A 15,117-nucleotide genomic window follows, 5' to 3' on the forward strand; every position below is an offset into this window, starting at 1 on the left:
GCTTTGTTAGAAATAGTAGCTTGTTTTTTTTCAGCAGTCCGTACAATTGCACTTGACACAAGAGTTACGGGGGGCTTACAGGACTCAGCTTCTCTGGAAATTATTGGCTTAATAAATAATCAAATATTTTCAAACTAAACAATTTTGAGATGCAATTTGCAGGTTTTGATACATTAAAGTTTTCATGGCCAGAATTTCCACAGAAGCATTCACGTTTTCTTTTTGCTTGTGTATTCGTTTGTATTTGGAGAGGAGAAGGGTGAAGTTTTTGCTGTCTTGTAACCACGCTTTGGCTTTTCACGCCCTTGTTTCTGATTAAGATTCCTTGTGCAAGTCACTTTGTCCATATCCAGGATGTGAATAATACACCTGGTAAAGAATACAGTAGCTGAAGGCAAATGCCGTTTAGCCAAGGATCCAGGCCTGTAAAAAGAGTTAATGGCATATGAACTCCCATGATGCAAAACAGCTGCATTTCAAAACCAAGTTACTCATGCAGAATATATTTTTCTTAAAAAATTTCAGCATAGAAATATAATCTAGTCTGTAAGAGGAGGTTTTAATCAGCTGTACTTCAAAATGTTTTCTCTTGCTGTATTCCAAATGCTGAACTTCATTGGTTCACTTGTGCTGATTATCAATAAATTGGTTTTGTTTTTCAGCCATGACAAGGCAAGATGAATTTTGCGGAACAGGACTGTCTAATGGAGATGTGGTGTATAATTTGGGTGATGAATTATCAGAGAGCTGGAGTAGCCTGTGTTGTGGTCATTTTATTGTGCAGTGTAGTAATGGAGTTAAGTTATATTTACATTTTCTAATTAGAGTTTGTTACGCAAAAAAATTGTACGTAAATATCTTCTTGCCAAACCAACCACTGAACTCTATTCCTCTCTCAGAAAAAGAGAAAGAGAACAACTAAGACTGAAATAGAAAACAAAATAGATAATGGAAGCCCACTGAAATCACAGAGAGGCTCCACACTGCATTCCAGACAAGCGTCCTGCTTTTCGTCACAGCCGCGGCCTTCGCTTGTCCACCGAGTCCACGGCTCAAAGTCTCCTCCTGCTAACAGCCTTGGCCAGGATCCTTTGCTCACTGCTGCTTTGGGAAACGTGTCTTTAAAACCCCTTGGTTTTGGGATCAGCCAGGGAAAGTGCTTGCTAGAGGTGGTAGCACCCAAAAGGCTGTTTGAAATTATGGTCCCCTGTACCACGTGCGAAGGAGCTATAATGGTGACTGGGGGTGACCAGATCACAGCATATGTCATCTTCTCCCCACAGACCCCAGGCACAAAGCCTTATGCTCCGAAGGGATGGCTCAGGCTTTGGTGCTCCTCCATGCAGGGCGGTCACTCGAGATCTGGGGGAGCTGTCTGGGCTATTACTCCTCCGGGGTAATTACAGAAAGGGAGGGACAAAGTTTTAAGCAAGGAGCGTTTTTTCCTCATCTTTCCATAAAATACCTAAGCAAGCTACTATCTGCATCACTGTATTGGAGCAAAACAATATTGTTGTTATTTATTTATTTAAACACACTGTATCTGCCTAAGTTAATTGAGAGTCTGCAGGGGTCCTATTCACCTCCCCATAATGAGCACCAATAGCTGATTTTCCTAAACCCAATTACAGTTAGTGGATTTGGTTTATCTGTTTATATCTATGTGTCTTTGTAAGAGAAGGATGGTGTAATCCTTATTCTTTTTGATGGGATTTCTAGGCTTTGTTCTTTGCTGCTTTCCAGGCATTTGGTGCAATGAACCCCATTTTCCTCACTTAGCTGATTCACAACATATTTAAATGACTGTGTCTAAATTAGACCCAATAGGATGCATTAGAAAGCAAATTGAGAATATGTATTCATTTATGATTCAAAGTGAAACAGCTTACGACTGTATCTTTTAATGAAAATAAAGTCTGAGGCAGGTTTAAACTTTCGTTTTCCTACCTCCAAGCTGGCAACCTAACCTGATATCTAGAAAAATCAATAATAGCTTTCCCAGAGCTCCTTCTGCTTCCACTAGGAAAAGTGTTGGCCCCATATTGGGCAGCACTGAGTCTTTAATTCAAGGCAAAATGGTGATCTAAGTTATCATTTGCTTTCTACATACCTTGATTTAGAGCTCAGACCTGACCAAAGCAATCTAATCATTGTCTATTCCTCCTAAATGTTTTAGGCATTCAGAGACAAACCCTTGGTCTGGACCCATCTTACTAACAGTCAAAAAACAATCATTCTAGTGTAATATTTTATATTATTGGGTAGAAGTCAGGGCCCTGTTTGCTCCAGCGTTTTAGAAATATGATAAAAAGTAGACCCTACCCTAGAGAGTTCACATCTCATGGACTCAAATAAAGAAAGTTAAGTGATTGGCACAAGAGACTAACGAAGTCCTTGACTTTGGTGAACTCTGTAAAACCATCCTAACAACTGTCTCACAACAACAGACAACACAGATTACTTGGAGGCACGATATCCACTTCTTCAAAAGGACGTAGGTACCTAATCGCAAATAATTGAGAATTTGAGTTTAATTTACGACATACACCTAGGAAGACTAAATTGTATGTTGTAATGGCTATCTTGCAAGATTTGGTCATCCACTGTAATGAATTCCACTGAAAGTCCAGTGAAAAGTAGAGCAAAAAAATACCTGCAGATGTAGTAGGAACATCATCCAACCGCAAGAAGCATTAACATTGCCCATGAGGTGAAGAACTCAAAGTGAATTGACAGGCTTATATCAACCTCTCATCATAAAAAAAAAAAAAAAGGAGTAATGCAATTAAGCGTAGTCTTATTTTGTTGAAATATTTTTGTCAGGCACAGAGTGTTCTGAGGTAATACAGATAATTAGCAGAGAAATTTAATCATCCGTATCACAATGGAAGAAAAAAAAATTGGCTCTTTAATCAAAACATAGACCCACCTGATCTGAAATTAGAATGTTTCAGTATGTCTTCCAGGCTAGAAGGTCTAGTTAAAAATTAATGGAAGCTGGCAAGCATTAAATTATCTACCTAGAAGATCCTATACAATTTCATGAATTAAATAGAAATACATTGATATTCACAAAATAAGTTATCTGCAAGACGACTGCACTGAAGTAGTGAAATAAAATATACCGAAGGCAGAATGCCTTCTGAGCAATATGCCCTCACCAGGGCATGTATTAAATAGAAGGTTTATTCGTGGGTCCAGATTTTCTACTTGGCTAAAGTGGGAACTGTACTATTTTATACCAATAGTGAGCTTGACTCATGGTGGTGTTACCTCTCTTATGAAGAAAGGCTGAGGGATCTGGGTCTCTTCAGTCTGTAAAAAAGACAACTGAGGGGGGATCTTATCAACACTTATCAATACTTAAAGGGTGGGTGTCAGGAGGATGGGGCCAGGCTCTTTTCAGTGGTGCCCAGCGACAGGACAAGAAGTCACGGGCACAAACTTGAACATAGGAAGTTCCATCTCAACATGAGGAGGAACTTCTTTCCTGTGAGGGTGGCAGAGCACTGGCACAGGCTGCCCAGAGAGGTGGTGGAGTCTCCATCTCTGGAGACATTCCAAACCCTCCTGGACGTGTTCCTGTGTAACCTGCTCTAAGATGACCCTGCTCTGGCATGGGGGGTGGACCAGATGATCTCCAGAGGTCCCTTCCAACCCTACCATTTTGTGATTCTGGGGTGTTGCATGTTGAAGGAAAGCTAGACCCTGGCTGTAGCTGGGGGATTCAATGGCAGGACTTCTCTTGATTTCAATGGGAGGAACTTGCTTGGCTCTTAACGCTTGGCATTTTCTTGGCAATATGTGAGATTCGTCTTGGTTCTAGGACTTGTGGTTTTGGTATCTTTCCAACTTGGCTGGAATCACTGTTAGGAGTGAACACTTGAGCGAAGGAGAGTATGATGCTTTCTCAACAAAATTGTCATTTGAAAATGCAACTGTCAGGACGGTATTGAAATGAAATTTAAATTGTTTTAGAGGATAAAATCTGTTGCATAACAAACTTTCAAATGTTTAACACAAGTCTGTCTATATTTGCAATTCAGTGTTAATGCAAAAACTTAGCACATATGTTGCTTTTGGCGTACTATGTTTTAGTTATGCTTTTGTGTATTTTTGTGTGCTTGTTTTTTAAAACTCTGCAGTACCCACTTCTGCTGGGAGAAGCTGGGTAGCACAGGATATTCTTAATTTAGCAAAGACACTGTGATCCATTGGTTAGGCAGTGGAATCGATAAAGTCCAGCTGGAAATCCAAAGTACATTTAAGGGTAAGGATACTTGCTAGAAGAGATTAATGAGATGTATGTCATTTCTACTAAAGGAACATGCAGTTTTTAAAGTATAAAAAATACTAGCTCTGATTAACCAGAAGTGGTGCCTGCCTGAAAAGCAAGGTCTCGTAATGCTTCCTATTAGCATTTTACTGTTACCACTAGTGAGTCTAATGATTCTGCCCAGATTTTCCTAACATTCTCATATATTTAAATTTCATACACCCAGCTATTATGCAGAAGTTACATTATGAATGTTTTTCTTCCTACTCTGAATCCCTTAGCAACTTCTACAGTTTCATTCATGGAAAAGTAATTATTTGAATTCTGTATATTTTTAGCTTTTAGTAATGGAGTTTAAAAGCTGGAAATGTGGAAAAACCATAAACATTACGGGGGAATCTGTAGTTCTAGTAGGGATCCTTCAGATTTTGCCCTCCTGTCCTAGTGTACATTTGTCAATGTTGCCTCCCGCCCAGGCTGCACTATGGAGTACATCTGCTGCCGGTCTTAGCAAGGAACCTTGCGTGCTCAAGGTGGACAGGGACTCATTTGAGTCCCAGAATTTGAAATATATACTTGGTACTTGTACCTAACAAAGTGAAAATACAGCACATCCATTAGTGCAATGGATTGTAGTATGAGATCTCCCATCTGATCTGCTTTTATGAGAGCACAGTGGAAGTTTCTGTCTAGGCTAGCTGAGGTGTCAGCATAACAACATGAAGGAGTGCCCCATGTGAGCCTGTAAGCTGTTGGACTACTCAAAAACAAGCTGGAGATCTCTGTAGCAATGTTAGGGTCTATTTGCAGCTGAATAATTCACTCGAGGATAATGGGGAATTGACGGCATTCCAGGTAGCTGTCCACAGGTGATGTGTCTCAAGCCAAATCCCTGATGAATCTAACAAATTCCCATGTGTTCTAAGAACTAAATGGCAAAGCACGTATATGGGCATTTAGGGTCTAAGTGGTGCAAGAGAAATCAGATGTGTTGAGCTCCCCACTGTTTCCCCCAGGATGGAGCTGGTACATGACCAATGAACCATCCAATTATACCTTTGGTAAAAAATCTTCCTATTGGTGTAACAGGGACGCATAGGAAAGACTTTTCTCAAAGGCAACAGTTTTCAGATATGCCGTTACAAATTCCCTGAGCGCGTAAAGTTGCTTGGTCCTGCACCTCACTGGGAGGGATGAGGAGTGGATGGCTACGCTTGTAAAGAAATAAGGTGGAGAACATGGGGAGAGGAGGAGAATGTCACCAGGCAGTGACAATGTTGTCAGTAACCCATGAAAATTCAAGGGTTAAAAAGAATAAAAAATTAATGGTCCAAAGACAAATCATTCAAAACTCCAGTAGTTTTTGTTGTATTTCTTTTTTCCTCACAATGTCTGAGATAACATAATTTCCCTTTTTTCAGATTCTTCTCTCCCATTTGGGTTAACAAAGATGGCTTAAGTACCCTCATGCAGTAAGAGCTAGCAAATATTAACTTTTCAACAGCAGCTACACTGTCATTATTCTAATTTCTTGGAGAATTAGGGATTCTCAGAAGGAATTTTTAAATTTATTTAGCAGTGTATTTGCTTTATCTGACTCTCCAATGTCATCTTTTTACTAGAAGAAGCAATCACTGCAGTTGTAAATACACAGGCAAAATTCTAGCATGGTGTGAGTGAAGATTTTTCAGAATAGACATGTAGCATGGCTTGAATAACAGAATTCTCAAAACTGGTCTATGAAGAAAAAAATGTTGCTTGCTGTATGCTTTTTTTTTTTCCTGTGTTGTACTGATAAATAGCATTATGGACTATATTTACTATTACTAAAGCTCTGTTTCTGACTTCCATTAGGTTTGCACAGTATAACGCTCATCCATTTCATTTGAGATATCACCAGTCCCATTCCTCCTGAATGTTACAAGATAATAGTAAAGCAAATACTACAGATGAGCTCTCCCTCAGCAATTATGTCATTTTCTTGGCACTTGTTAGACCACATGTGTGGTCCAGTTTTGGGCCCTCAGTAGAAGACTGGTATAAATTGGAGCAAGTTCAGCAGAAAGCCACCAGGATGGTCATAGAACACTTACCCCTTGCAGAAAGGCTGAGGGAGGTGGACTTGTTCAGCCTGGAAGAGAGATGGGTTTGGGGGTACCTGACAGCAGCTTTCCAGTTTCTTGGGGAGGTTATCAAGAAGATGGAGCCAAGCTTTTCACAGTGAGGTATGGCAGAAGGATGAGAGGCAATGGGCATATGTTGAAACAAGAGAAGTTCAGCCTGAATATAAGGAAAATGTTTATCCCTCTGAGAACAGTCAACTATTAGAACAGGTTGCCTAGTGAGGCTGTGTGGTCCCCATTCCTGGAGGATTTCAATACATGACTTGACAAAGCTCTGAGCAACCTGTTCTGACATCAGAGCTGACCTTGCTTGAACAGGAGGTTGGGCTAGAGACCTCCTGAGGTCCTTCCAGCCTGAATGATTCTCTGATCTCAAGCATTTAGACTGGATTCCTCCTCAGCATTTCTATTGAAAAGCACCAGCTTTTCTGCTTGCTTGAGAGAAAGTGGAAATCAGACTCCCCTGATGCTCAGTTCAACCTGCTGGCCCAGCGAAGGGCAGAAGACATGGCTGTCACAATGAAGCGATGTGCTGTGGACCTGGGTCTGATGGGATGTAAGGGATGAGGAGAAATCGGGGGAAGGTGTAGTATGACTTGGCCTGATCTTAGAGAGCATAATCTTGAAATTAGGCTGGAGAGAAGCCTGAGCTTGTAGGATCAGGCTGACAGGAAGAAGATGGGATCCTCACAAAAGGGTCAGACTGGAAAGAAAAAGCCGTTTGTTATAATTTGAAAACCCAAAATCTTTTATTGGGGAGAATAAAAAGTGACTTTAAATTAAGGAGAGGAAGTGAAATCTGATACTCTTAGAACTGACTTTTAGTACAGCAGCTGTTGTATTTGTCTGTGGTCTTACATCCTTAAAATATTTTTCTTTTAAAATACCGAGTAAATAAAAGTCTGCTGTAGAGCCAGCTAATACTATGTGAAATTAATTCTTTCCTTCTATTCAGAAGGACTGTTCCCAAGCTTGTTTGGCTAGTGAGAAGGAGAGCCAGCATCAAATGCACTGAATGGGTTTTATTTGATAAAATAAATTCTCCCACTCTCTTATCATCATAGCTTTAAATAAAGTATTGTGAATAGGATGTAAGCATTGTAGCCTGTGTTCCTTTTCAGATAAAGACAGTCAGCCTCAGAGTACTGAAACCCACAATGAACAGAATATCTATAAGGCTTTCTTTTTCGTTTTCTTTTTTTTTTTTTATACATATATCTCATTGTATGAGGGATGTGAGAAAAGCACATTTCCTCAAAATGTCCTATAAAAATGTTGGCGGATGAAGATGCCATGGTTGGTTTTATACAGTACCTAAAATATGGAGAATATCTCAAGATCAGATATAAAGTGAAGCCTGTCTGAGTTCCCAGGGTTTTCCTCCTGGTATGCACTTTGGATACAAATGGACAGATTGCAGAAAAACCTCTCCTCATACAGGGGTTTCACTTAAGATCTTGCTGTTAAGATGCAGCTGGGTCTGGGTTGAACTTTCCCATGTTTATATCAAAAGTAACTCTACTGACAAAAGAGGTGCACCGAGACTAAACCAATGAATGCAAAAGTCATTAATTTTGACAGTTTTCCTCTGATAAAAAGCCCGACATGATGAAGAAACATTTTTATGTTTTATTGAGGTTTCCTGGGCCAGGTCTTTGGCCTTAAATACAGAATAACCACCAGCAATCTTTTTAGCTACTTAAATCATACGACTGTGTTGGGTCCCAGGGTGATTGTCTATCCTTCCACATCATTCAAAGACGGTAAAAAACGTTCCCTACAAAAATGTGGAAGAAATTTCAGATCATCTTTCTGCATTCACCATTTCACTTCCTAAACATAAAAAAAGTTGATTCCTTATTCAGTGAGAGTAAGTATTTGTGGCAGCTCTAGTGAATTTCCATTAAAATGACATGGAGAACATCCCTCAAGAAGAAAAGCTCAACAGTTGTTTGAATGCTAGATGAAAAGGAGCCCACTGGGGTTAATGAACTCAAGTGAGTAATGTGGTAATATCACTTGTAGCTGTCTTAAACGTCCCAAAGCTGAAGGACAGTTTCATTGACCATTTGCAATGGAATCACCTGGCCAAAGCTTGGGGTACAAATCTGCAGTACAATTTAGTCTCATGCTTCAAGATCCAAGAGCAAGTCTTAGCTGTTCCATCAGCCAAACGAAAGGGTTTCAGACATAGAAAATATCAGCCAAAGTCATGATCAGCAGAACCCGAGGCCTTTGGGGACACAAAGGATGACGTTTTGGAATCATCTTAGGAAGTGACACAACAGTCATTTGTTAAGCAGACATTTTAATCTGTAACAAAAAAGGTCACTCAGTTTGGAATGTTGTGATTTTATGGGCCATAGGATAATTAGGCTGGAAGGGACCTCACGAGGTCTCTAGCCCACGCTCCTGCTCAGGGCAGGGTGAGCTCTGAGATCAGATCAGGTTGCTCAGCTTTTGGAAACCTCCAAGGGCAGACTTTGGCCATAAAAATTTCAGAGATAAACTGTTCACTACCTCTTTTCTCAGTGTCAAATGAGTCAAAAAGAAAAGAAAAAAAAGAGAACTAAAAGCTGCAAATCAAGAATTTCTCTCTCATAATGGGATTTTTTTTGCCCCAACATCACCAATGTCATCATCTTGCACAGCGTTGCAAAACACTGTCCCATTTCTCCTGAAATCTCTGGATTATGATGATAGGGACATAGTTCATTGCAGAAGTGGAAACACAGTAATGTACAAATGCTGGTCAAATGGACCCTGGTTGACGTTTAATAATAAAAAAACCCAACTCAACAACTGGATACTGTCAATAGTGAAACTAAGCATTTTGCCAGTAGTCTCAACTTTAAACAAAGCTGTTTTAATCAAGACAATGGCCACAGTTATGCCAATAAAAATAAGCACACAAATCCAGTAACTACATTATGACAAAGCTGAGGGAAAAATATCCAAAAAAACACTATTGCCAGAATTCAATATACGGTAAGTAATTGTATTGGTGTATAAAGTAATGCAGGAGGCAAATGGGACTACTAACTGTGAAGCAGATAACAAATATTTTGTGTTCATACATAATTAAAACACCTAAGGGTAAAATACTGAGATGCAACAGGAACTGCCTGATAAAACATCAAAATTGAAGTAAAGAAAGCAAGAGAGGAGAGTTTGAGGAACACAATAAAGAACTTCCTGCTAAAGATGCAGCATATATGAAGTGTAAGCAGTTCCCAAATAAAGACAAGGGAGAAAATAATCAAGACCTGCAAGTGAGGGGTGACATTTTCCTAGGACAAAAGCTCCCACAGGTGATCCTCGGGGACACCAGCATCATCTGCCGTTGGCATGTCTCACAGGTGCCTCGGGGTCTTGCTTCCCCATTACTGTCATTTTCAAGATATGTGCTTAATATCTTAGGTGAGGTATTTTGTATTTGAATATCTTTCAACAAGTGAGTGGCTTGAAGAAAAACACAGTGTGAGCAGCGCTATGGGATTGCACATGTGGTGCCCTATTGCTAGTGAAGAGCTATGGCCTGTGAAATAAAGATGCTGCAAGCTGTGAGGGATTAGAGTTCGAGGTGCTACAGATGGGCATAACCAAAGAACCCATGGAAGGGTCTGCAGTTCCCCCACCGAAAAAGAAAAGACAGAACTTCTGCTCTAGCCATTGGCTTAGTTAAACCTCGCATGACAAGAAGAGTTCCTGCTTTTTCTTTTTGTTTTTTCTTCTCGGCTATTAAACAAATAACTTTCTTCTCAGTTTCTTCTTTCCTTTTGAGTGGGCAACATCTGAAGCAGTTCTGTTCATGCCAAATGAAATCAATGGGCAGCTAATTGTCCTGGAGATGGCTGTAATTACTTCTGGTGCATCAGGGAGAGACAAAAGAGGCAGCTCTCTGGAAGGATTTTTTTTCATGTGTCAGGCTGAGGTGTAAATCTTTGGGATGGGTGGCAAGGCCGTTGTCCCTGGAAAGCTGCACCAAGGTAAGGGAGGTGATTCTCCCCCTCTACTCCACCCTAGTGAGACCCCACCTAGAGCACCACGTCCAGCTCTGGGGCCCCCAACATAAGAAGGGCATGGACCTGTTGGAGTGAGTCCAGAGGAGGCCATGAAAGTGATCCAAGGGCTGGAGCACCTCTCCTATGAAGAAAGGCTGAGAGAGCTGGGGTTCAGCCTGGAGAAGAGAAGGCTCTGGGGAGATCTTAAAGCCCCTTCCACTACTTACAGGTGGCCTACAGGAAATATGGGGAGGGACTGCTTATGAGGGAGTGGAGTGATAGGATGAGGGGTAACAGTTTTAAACTGAAAGAGGGGAGATTTAGCTTAGATATTAGGAAGAAATTCTTTACCCTGAGGGTGGTGAGACACTGGCACAGGTTGCCCAGAGAAGTTGTGGATGCCCCATCCCTGGAAGTTTTTAAGGCCAGGCTGGATGGGGCTTTGAGCAACCTGATCTAGTGGGAGGTGTCCCTGCCCATGGCAGGGGGCTTGGGACTAGATGATCTTTAAGGTCCCTTCTGAGTCTAACCATTCTATCATCCTATGATTCTATGAGTAGGGGCCATGTTCTCGCATGGGCAGCAGGAGAGGACCATCTTCCAGCAGCTGCTCCAGCCACCTGTGGGGCAGCTCAGCTGGCGGACTGCTGCTGACAGCGGTGGAAAACGCTCACCGAAGAAGTGGGGACACCGCTAGAAAGGAGCAAAGGTGGTGGCCGGGGTTCAGCCGCAGACACACACGGGCTGTGCCCTCACCTTTGCTTTTCCCCGTGGTTGGGGCCGAGCTCCAGCATCCACCTGCCGGTTCCTGCAGCATGCGGCTTCGCCCCGGATCCCAAATCCCAGCGTTGGGGCAGGTCCAGGGAAGCCCCCTCTCCCCCAGACAGAGCCCGGAGCATCCTGCCGGGGGTGTGCGGGGCCGGGGGACGGCAGGGCCGGGGTGTGCGGGGCCGGGGGGTCTGCGGGCGGGGGGCGGGGGGGGCGCAGCCATGGAAACGCGGCGTGTGTCCCCCGCGGCAGCGTGATTCCTATTCCCCACCCTCCCTGCATCAGCCGTGGCCTGGCTGGGGCCGCGCCGGCTCTAGCCGGTGAACAGTTAACGCCGGGAGAGGCGGCTCCTCTCCCCCCACCGCCCCCCCCCCCGGTTCCTGTTTGTAAAAGGCGTGTGCACCCCCCCGAGAGAGCGACGAGCCGGGCACAGGCAGGGGAGGGGGCGGTCGCCCTCGCCAGCTCCCTCTTTTTATTTATTGTGTCGTCCCCCCCCCTCCCCCCCCCAATCCTTCCCTCCCTACCACCTTTTCTGCAACTGGTCCCCCCGGGGTGGCCTCGGCTCGGCGGGACCGCCCGGGCTCGGGGCGGCGGCCGGGCATGGCCGGGGCGGGGGGCGTGTGTGCGGCTCCCTCCCTCCTGCCCACCCCGCCCCGCCCCGCCAGCTCCCGCAGGGCAAAAGCTGAATCTGGGTGGTGACTGAGCCTGGCAGCCCCCCCACCCCCCACCACGCCGCTCCTGCCTCCCCTCCCCTTTGACAGGGGCTGTTTTATTGCCTTTTTTTTTTTTTTTTTTTGGGCAAAAGGAAAAATATATATTGAAAGGGTGGGGAAGAAGGGGAGAAAAAAAAAAAAAAAGAAAGCAGGCACCCACCCCCTCTGCTGCTTGTAGTCCCCTCCACTCCACACCAAAAAGAGCCATCGCAAGTGCACGCCGGTTCTTCACTAAAGTGATCCAGCCGCTGGATTAAGTAACTCTGGGAGAGCAGCACACGCACGCACACACACGGCAAAAATGAAGGAAAAGGCAATGTTTCAAACGGCTAAAATGCAAGGGAACATGATGGTAAGTGGCTGCTGCTGGCGCCTCCAGTGACTGTGAGTAAGTGGCGGGGCTCCCTGCTCGGGCTCGGTGCTACCCGCACCCCCTTCCCCGCCCGCAGGGTGGGCGCGGAGCCCCGCCACGGCCGGGGCTGAGCTGGCCGGGGAGCCAGGCGAGGCTGCACCTGTGCTTAATGTCTGTGTCCCCCCCTCACCGCCCCGTCCCTCGAAGAGGGTCGCCGGTGCTGCGAAGGCTGCTGGGGCGTCCCCCTTTGTACGGGGAGCTGGGGCGCGGCGGGGGCGGGGGGCGCCGGGGCTCGGCTGTACCGGGGCGGGCTGCGCGCCCGCTCCGCGCACCGCGCTCCGCCGCGGCCAACTTCGCCAAGTTGGTGACCACGACGTGCGTGTGAGCGAGCTGGGGGTTTTACGTTGCCTTTCCTCCGGCGTTACTAGTGGAAACGTTTGTCTTGATGCCATTTATTTATTTATTTATTTTAAGAAAAATCTACTCGGGATGCCTTTTAAATCAGCTCCCCCTCCCATAATCCATTAATGAAAAAAAAAAAAAAAAGGCAAGCCAGCTGCTCTCCCGGAAGAAGTGCTGGTTGCCATCTTGTGCTGATGGAAATATATTTGTGTGTTTTGCCTGCTGGCTTGACCCGCTGGGGGCGGCGGGGCTGGCGGGGGTGCGGGGAGCCCCGCATGCGGGCGGCCCCGGCAGCCTGGAGGCAGCTCGGTGCTGAGGGGGGGGCGCGGAGGGTGGGAAACGTGATGGCTTCGGGGCGCTTGGCTTTGAAAACAACTTATTTCAAATAACCTGAAGCCTGTAAAGGGTACCTGTTGGTCTTCTGTCCCCTCCCTCCTCTCAAGCAGAGTGCTCCTGTCTGTGTTTTGCCTCCCCTGCGAGGGGAAATGCTAATATTTAATACAAAGGTAGTATGCGTTTCTCTCATGCCTTGTGTTGACGTGTTCAAGAAGCGGCCAAAGTGTTCTCCATCCTTTAATCAAGTTCTGTAGTAAAATGCTTCGCTGGCCTTTTAAGGAAATGCCTCCTTTTCCAACTCCAATAATATTGCTTTTTCCAGTGGTAGTTTTTAAGAGGAAGGTGCAATGCTATGTGACCTGTGAATTCAAGTAAGGGAACTGAACAGGAACTTCTGCAAACATTTTTCCGGGAGAAATGCACAGCCTGTGTGACTGCATCGTACTCCTTTCCTTATGCCTTTTAAATGCCTGGGAAATATCTGGTGCTGGAACTTTTTTTAACGTGGGGAAATTGAGATTATTATTTGCTTAAACTACTGATCCTAGAGGTCATTATAGTCTATGATTAGGATGTTCTGTATCAATAAGAATAAATAATTAACCACCTGAGATGACATTATTCGATTAAAGTACAGGATTAACTTAATTTACATACACAATGTGACAGAATTAATAAAAACCTTCTGCGCGTTTTCCTTGCTAGTCTCAGCAGTCAGGGAATGATGAGCGGGCAGGGATTCCCCCACTCAGCAAAAGGCTAGGTAGAGCTTCTGCTGGGATTTTTGGCTAGCGCTTCTGAGCGTGGCAAAATGGATCCGCATATCCACACCTCTGCGAGATGAGCAAAGGCTGGAGTGATCGATCTGCGCACAGAGCTGCGTAGCAGGGGCTGTCCACAATTCACATCCCTCTGCTAGAGACAATAGTTTTTGCCTCTGGTTCAAACGGCAGCAGGATCCGGCCCCCCAGGCTGCTAAGTCACAGTTATTTCTTACTGTCACTCCGGGGCAGTCTCCCTGCGCCTGAATGCAAGGTTTTCCTTTGAAGAACTCATTTTTGAGACCCTGTCAGTGACATTTCAAGACAAGGAAACTGTTACACTGACACAGTTGATTTCTTTAATTAATGTCAGTGTTTTTATGGGCCACCTAAAACACACACAGCTGGTTTCTGTGTTAATCTGGTCTGTGGTTGCAACTGGATCTGCAGTTTATTTAAGCAAGACTTAAATTTAGGTGAAAATTTGAGCTTTATGATCTTTGGACAGATTTTATATTTCTTCAAGGTAATAATTAGAAGACCTAATCCTGAAATCTCAAATACGCTTTTGATGGAAGTTCTAGCAAGTTAAGACTATTACTTTCTTTACCCTTTTCCTTAAGCTGTAGTTTTACATTTTAAAAAAATAGTATTTTTTACTTATTTAGCACTTTTATTACAACAAAAATTACAATCCTGAACTAGTCATGTCAAAACCTAATGCTGTGAGTGTCCTCCCTCACGTACCTGGCAGTCATTGGGAATACAGGGTTGTATGTGTGTGGAGTCCCAGGAGGTGCATGACAGTGTGCGCTGCATTAATTGCCTAGCAGAATTTGAGAAGTCATTCAAAATTCAAAGCCCACCATGGTTCCTTTGTTTATTTTGTTTGTTTTCTGGCAGTTTTGCTGTTGCTTAGATTCTTGACAGGCTTCTAACTATGTATTGATTTTTCTTCTCTTTAAAAATCTTTCCTAAATTGAGCTATTTCATTCTTAAAATGATGTGGCGGCAAGTGATAATACTGGCACGCCGGTCCCTGGCCATGCAGTGGGCCCTTTTTAAGTGCGGTGATAGCTCATGGAGTCACTACACCTGTGATTTCTTTATTACCTAATTAGACCAGCAAAACCAAAGCCATTCTTGTGACACTGAGATAAATGTTTTTATCCCTGTGACAGTATTTCACCAGGGCTTTGTTCTGTTTTTTTTTTTTAAACAACAGCGTTTACCTGGAAAGGTGCCTATTTTTATTTTACTGCTCTATTTCCCATTCATCATTTGAGCCAGGGGAATGTAACGTACGGAAATAGTCTAGGCTCTTACAGTGGGATTTCTCTTAATTCTACATAAATACTGCAGGGAGTGATTAATACGCAGTG

At 44.0% G+C, this 15,117-nt stretch overlaps 1 protein-coding gene across 2 annotated transcripts in view; it reads left to right on the forward strand.

Moving 5' to 3' along the window:
* Positions 1–15,117, forward strand: part of DPP6 (dipeptidyl peptidase like 6) — a 569,379-nt gene that overhangs the window by 54,958 nt on the left and 499,304 nt on the right. The window contains exon 1 of one of the 2 annotated variants that reach the window (XM_063324396.1): positions 12,142–12,236. The exons of the other annotated variant lie outside the window; for it this stretch is intronic. Within the exon in view, the coding sequence (XP_063180466.1) occupies positions 12,186–12,236 (51 nt within the window). The 5' untranslated portion in view covers positions 12,142–12,185. Of the gene's footprint in view, positions 1–12,141; positions 12,237–15,117 lie in introns of those variants that run through there. 2 annotated transcript variants of the gene reach the window in all.

This window comes from Chroicocephalus ridibundus, chromosome 2 (assembly GCF_963924245.1).
Source record: "Chroicocephalus ridibundus chromosome 2, bChrRid1.1, whole genome shotgun sequence".
Lineage (NCBI taxonomy): Eukaryota > Metazoa > Chordata > Aves > Charadriiformes > Laridae > Chroicocephalus > Chroicocephalus ridibundus.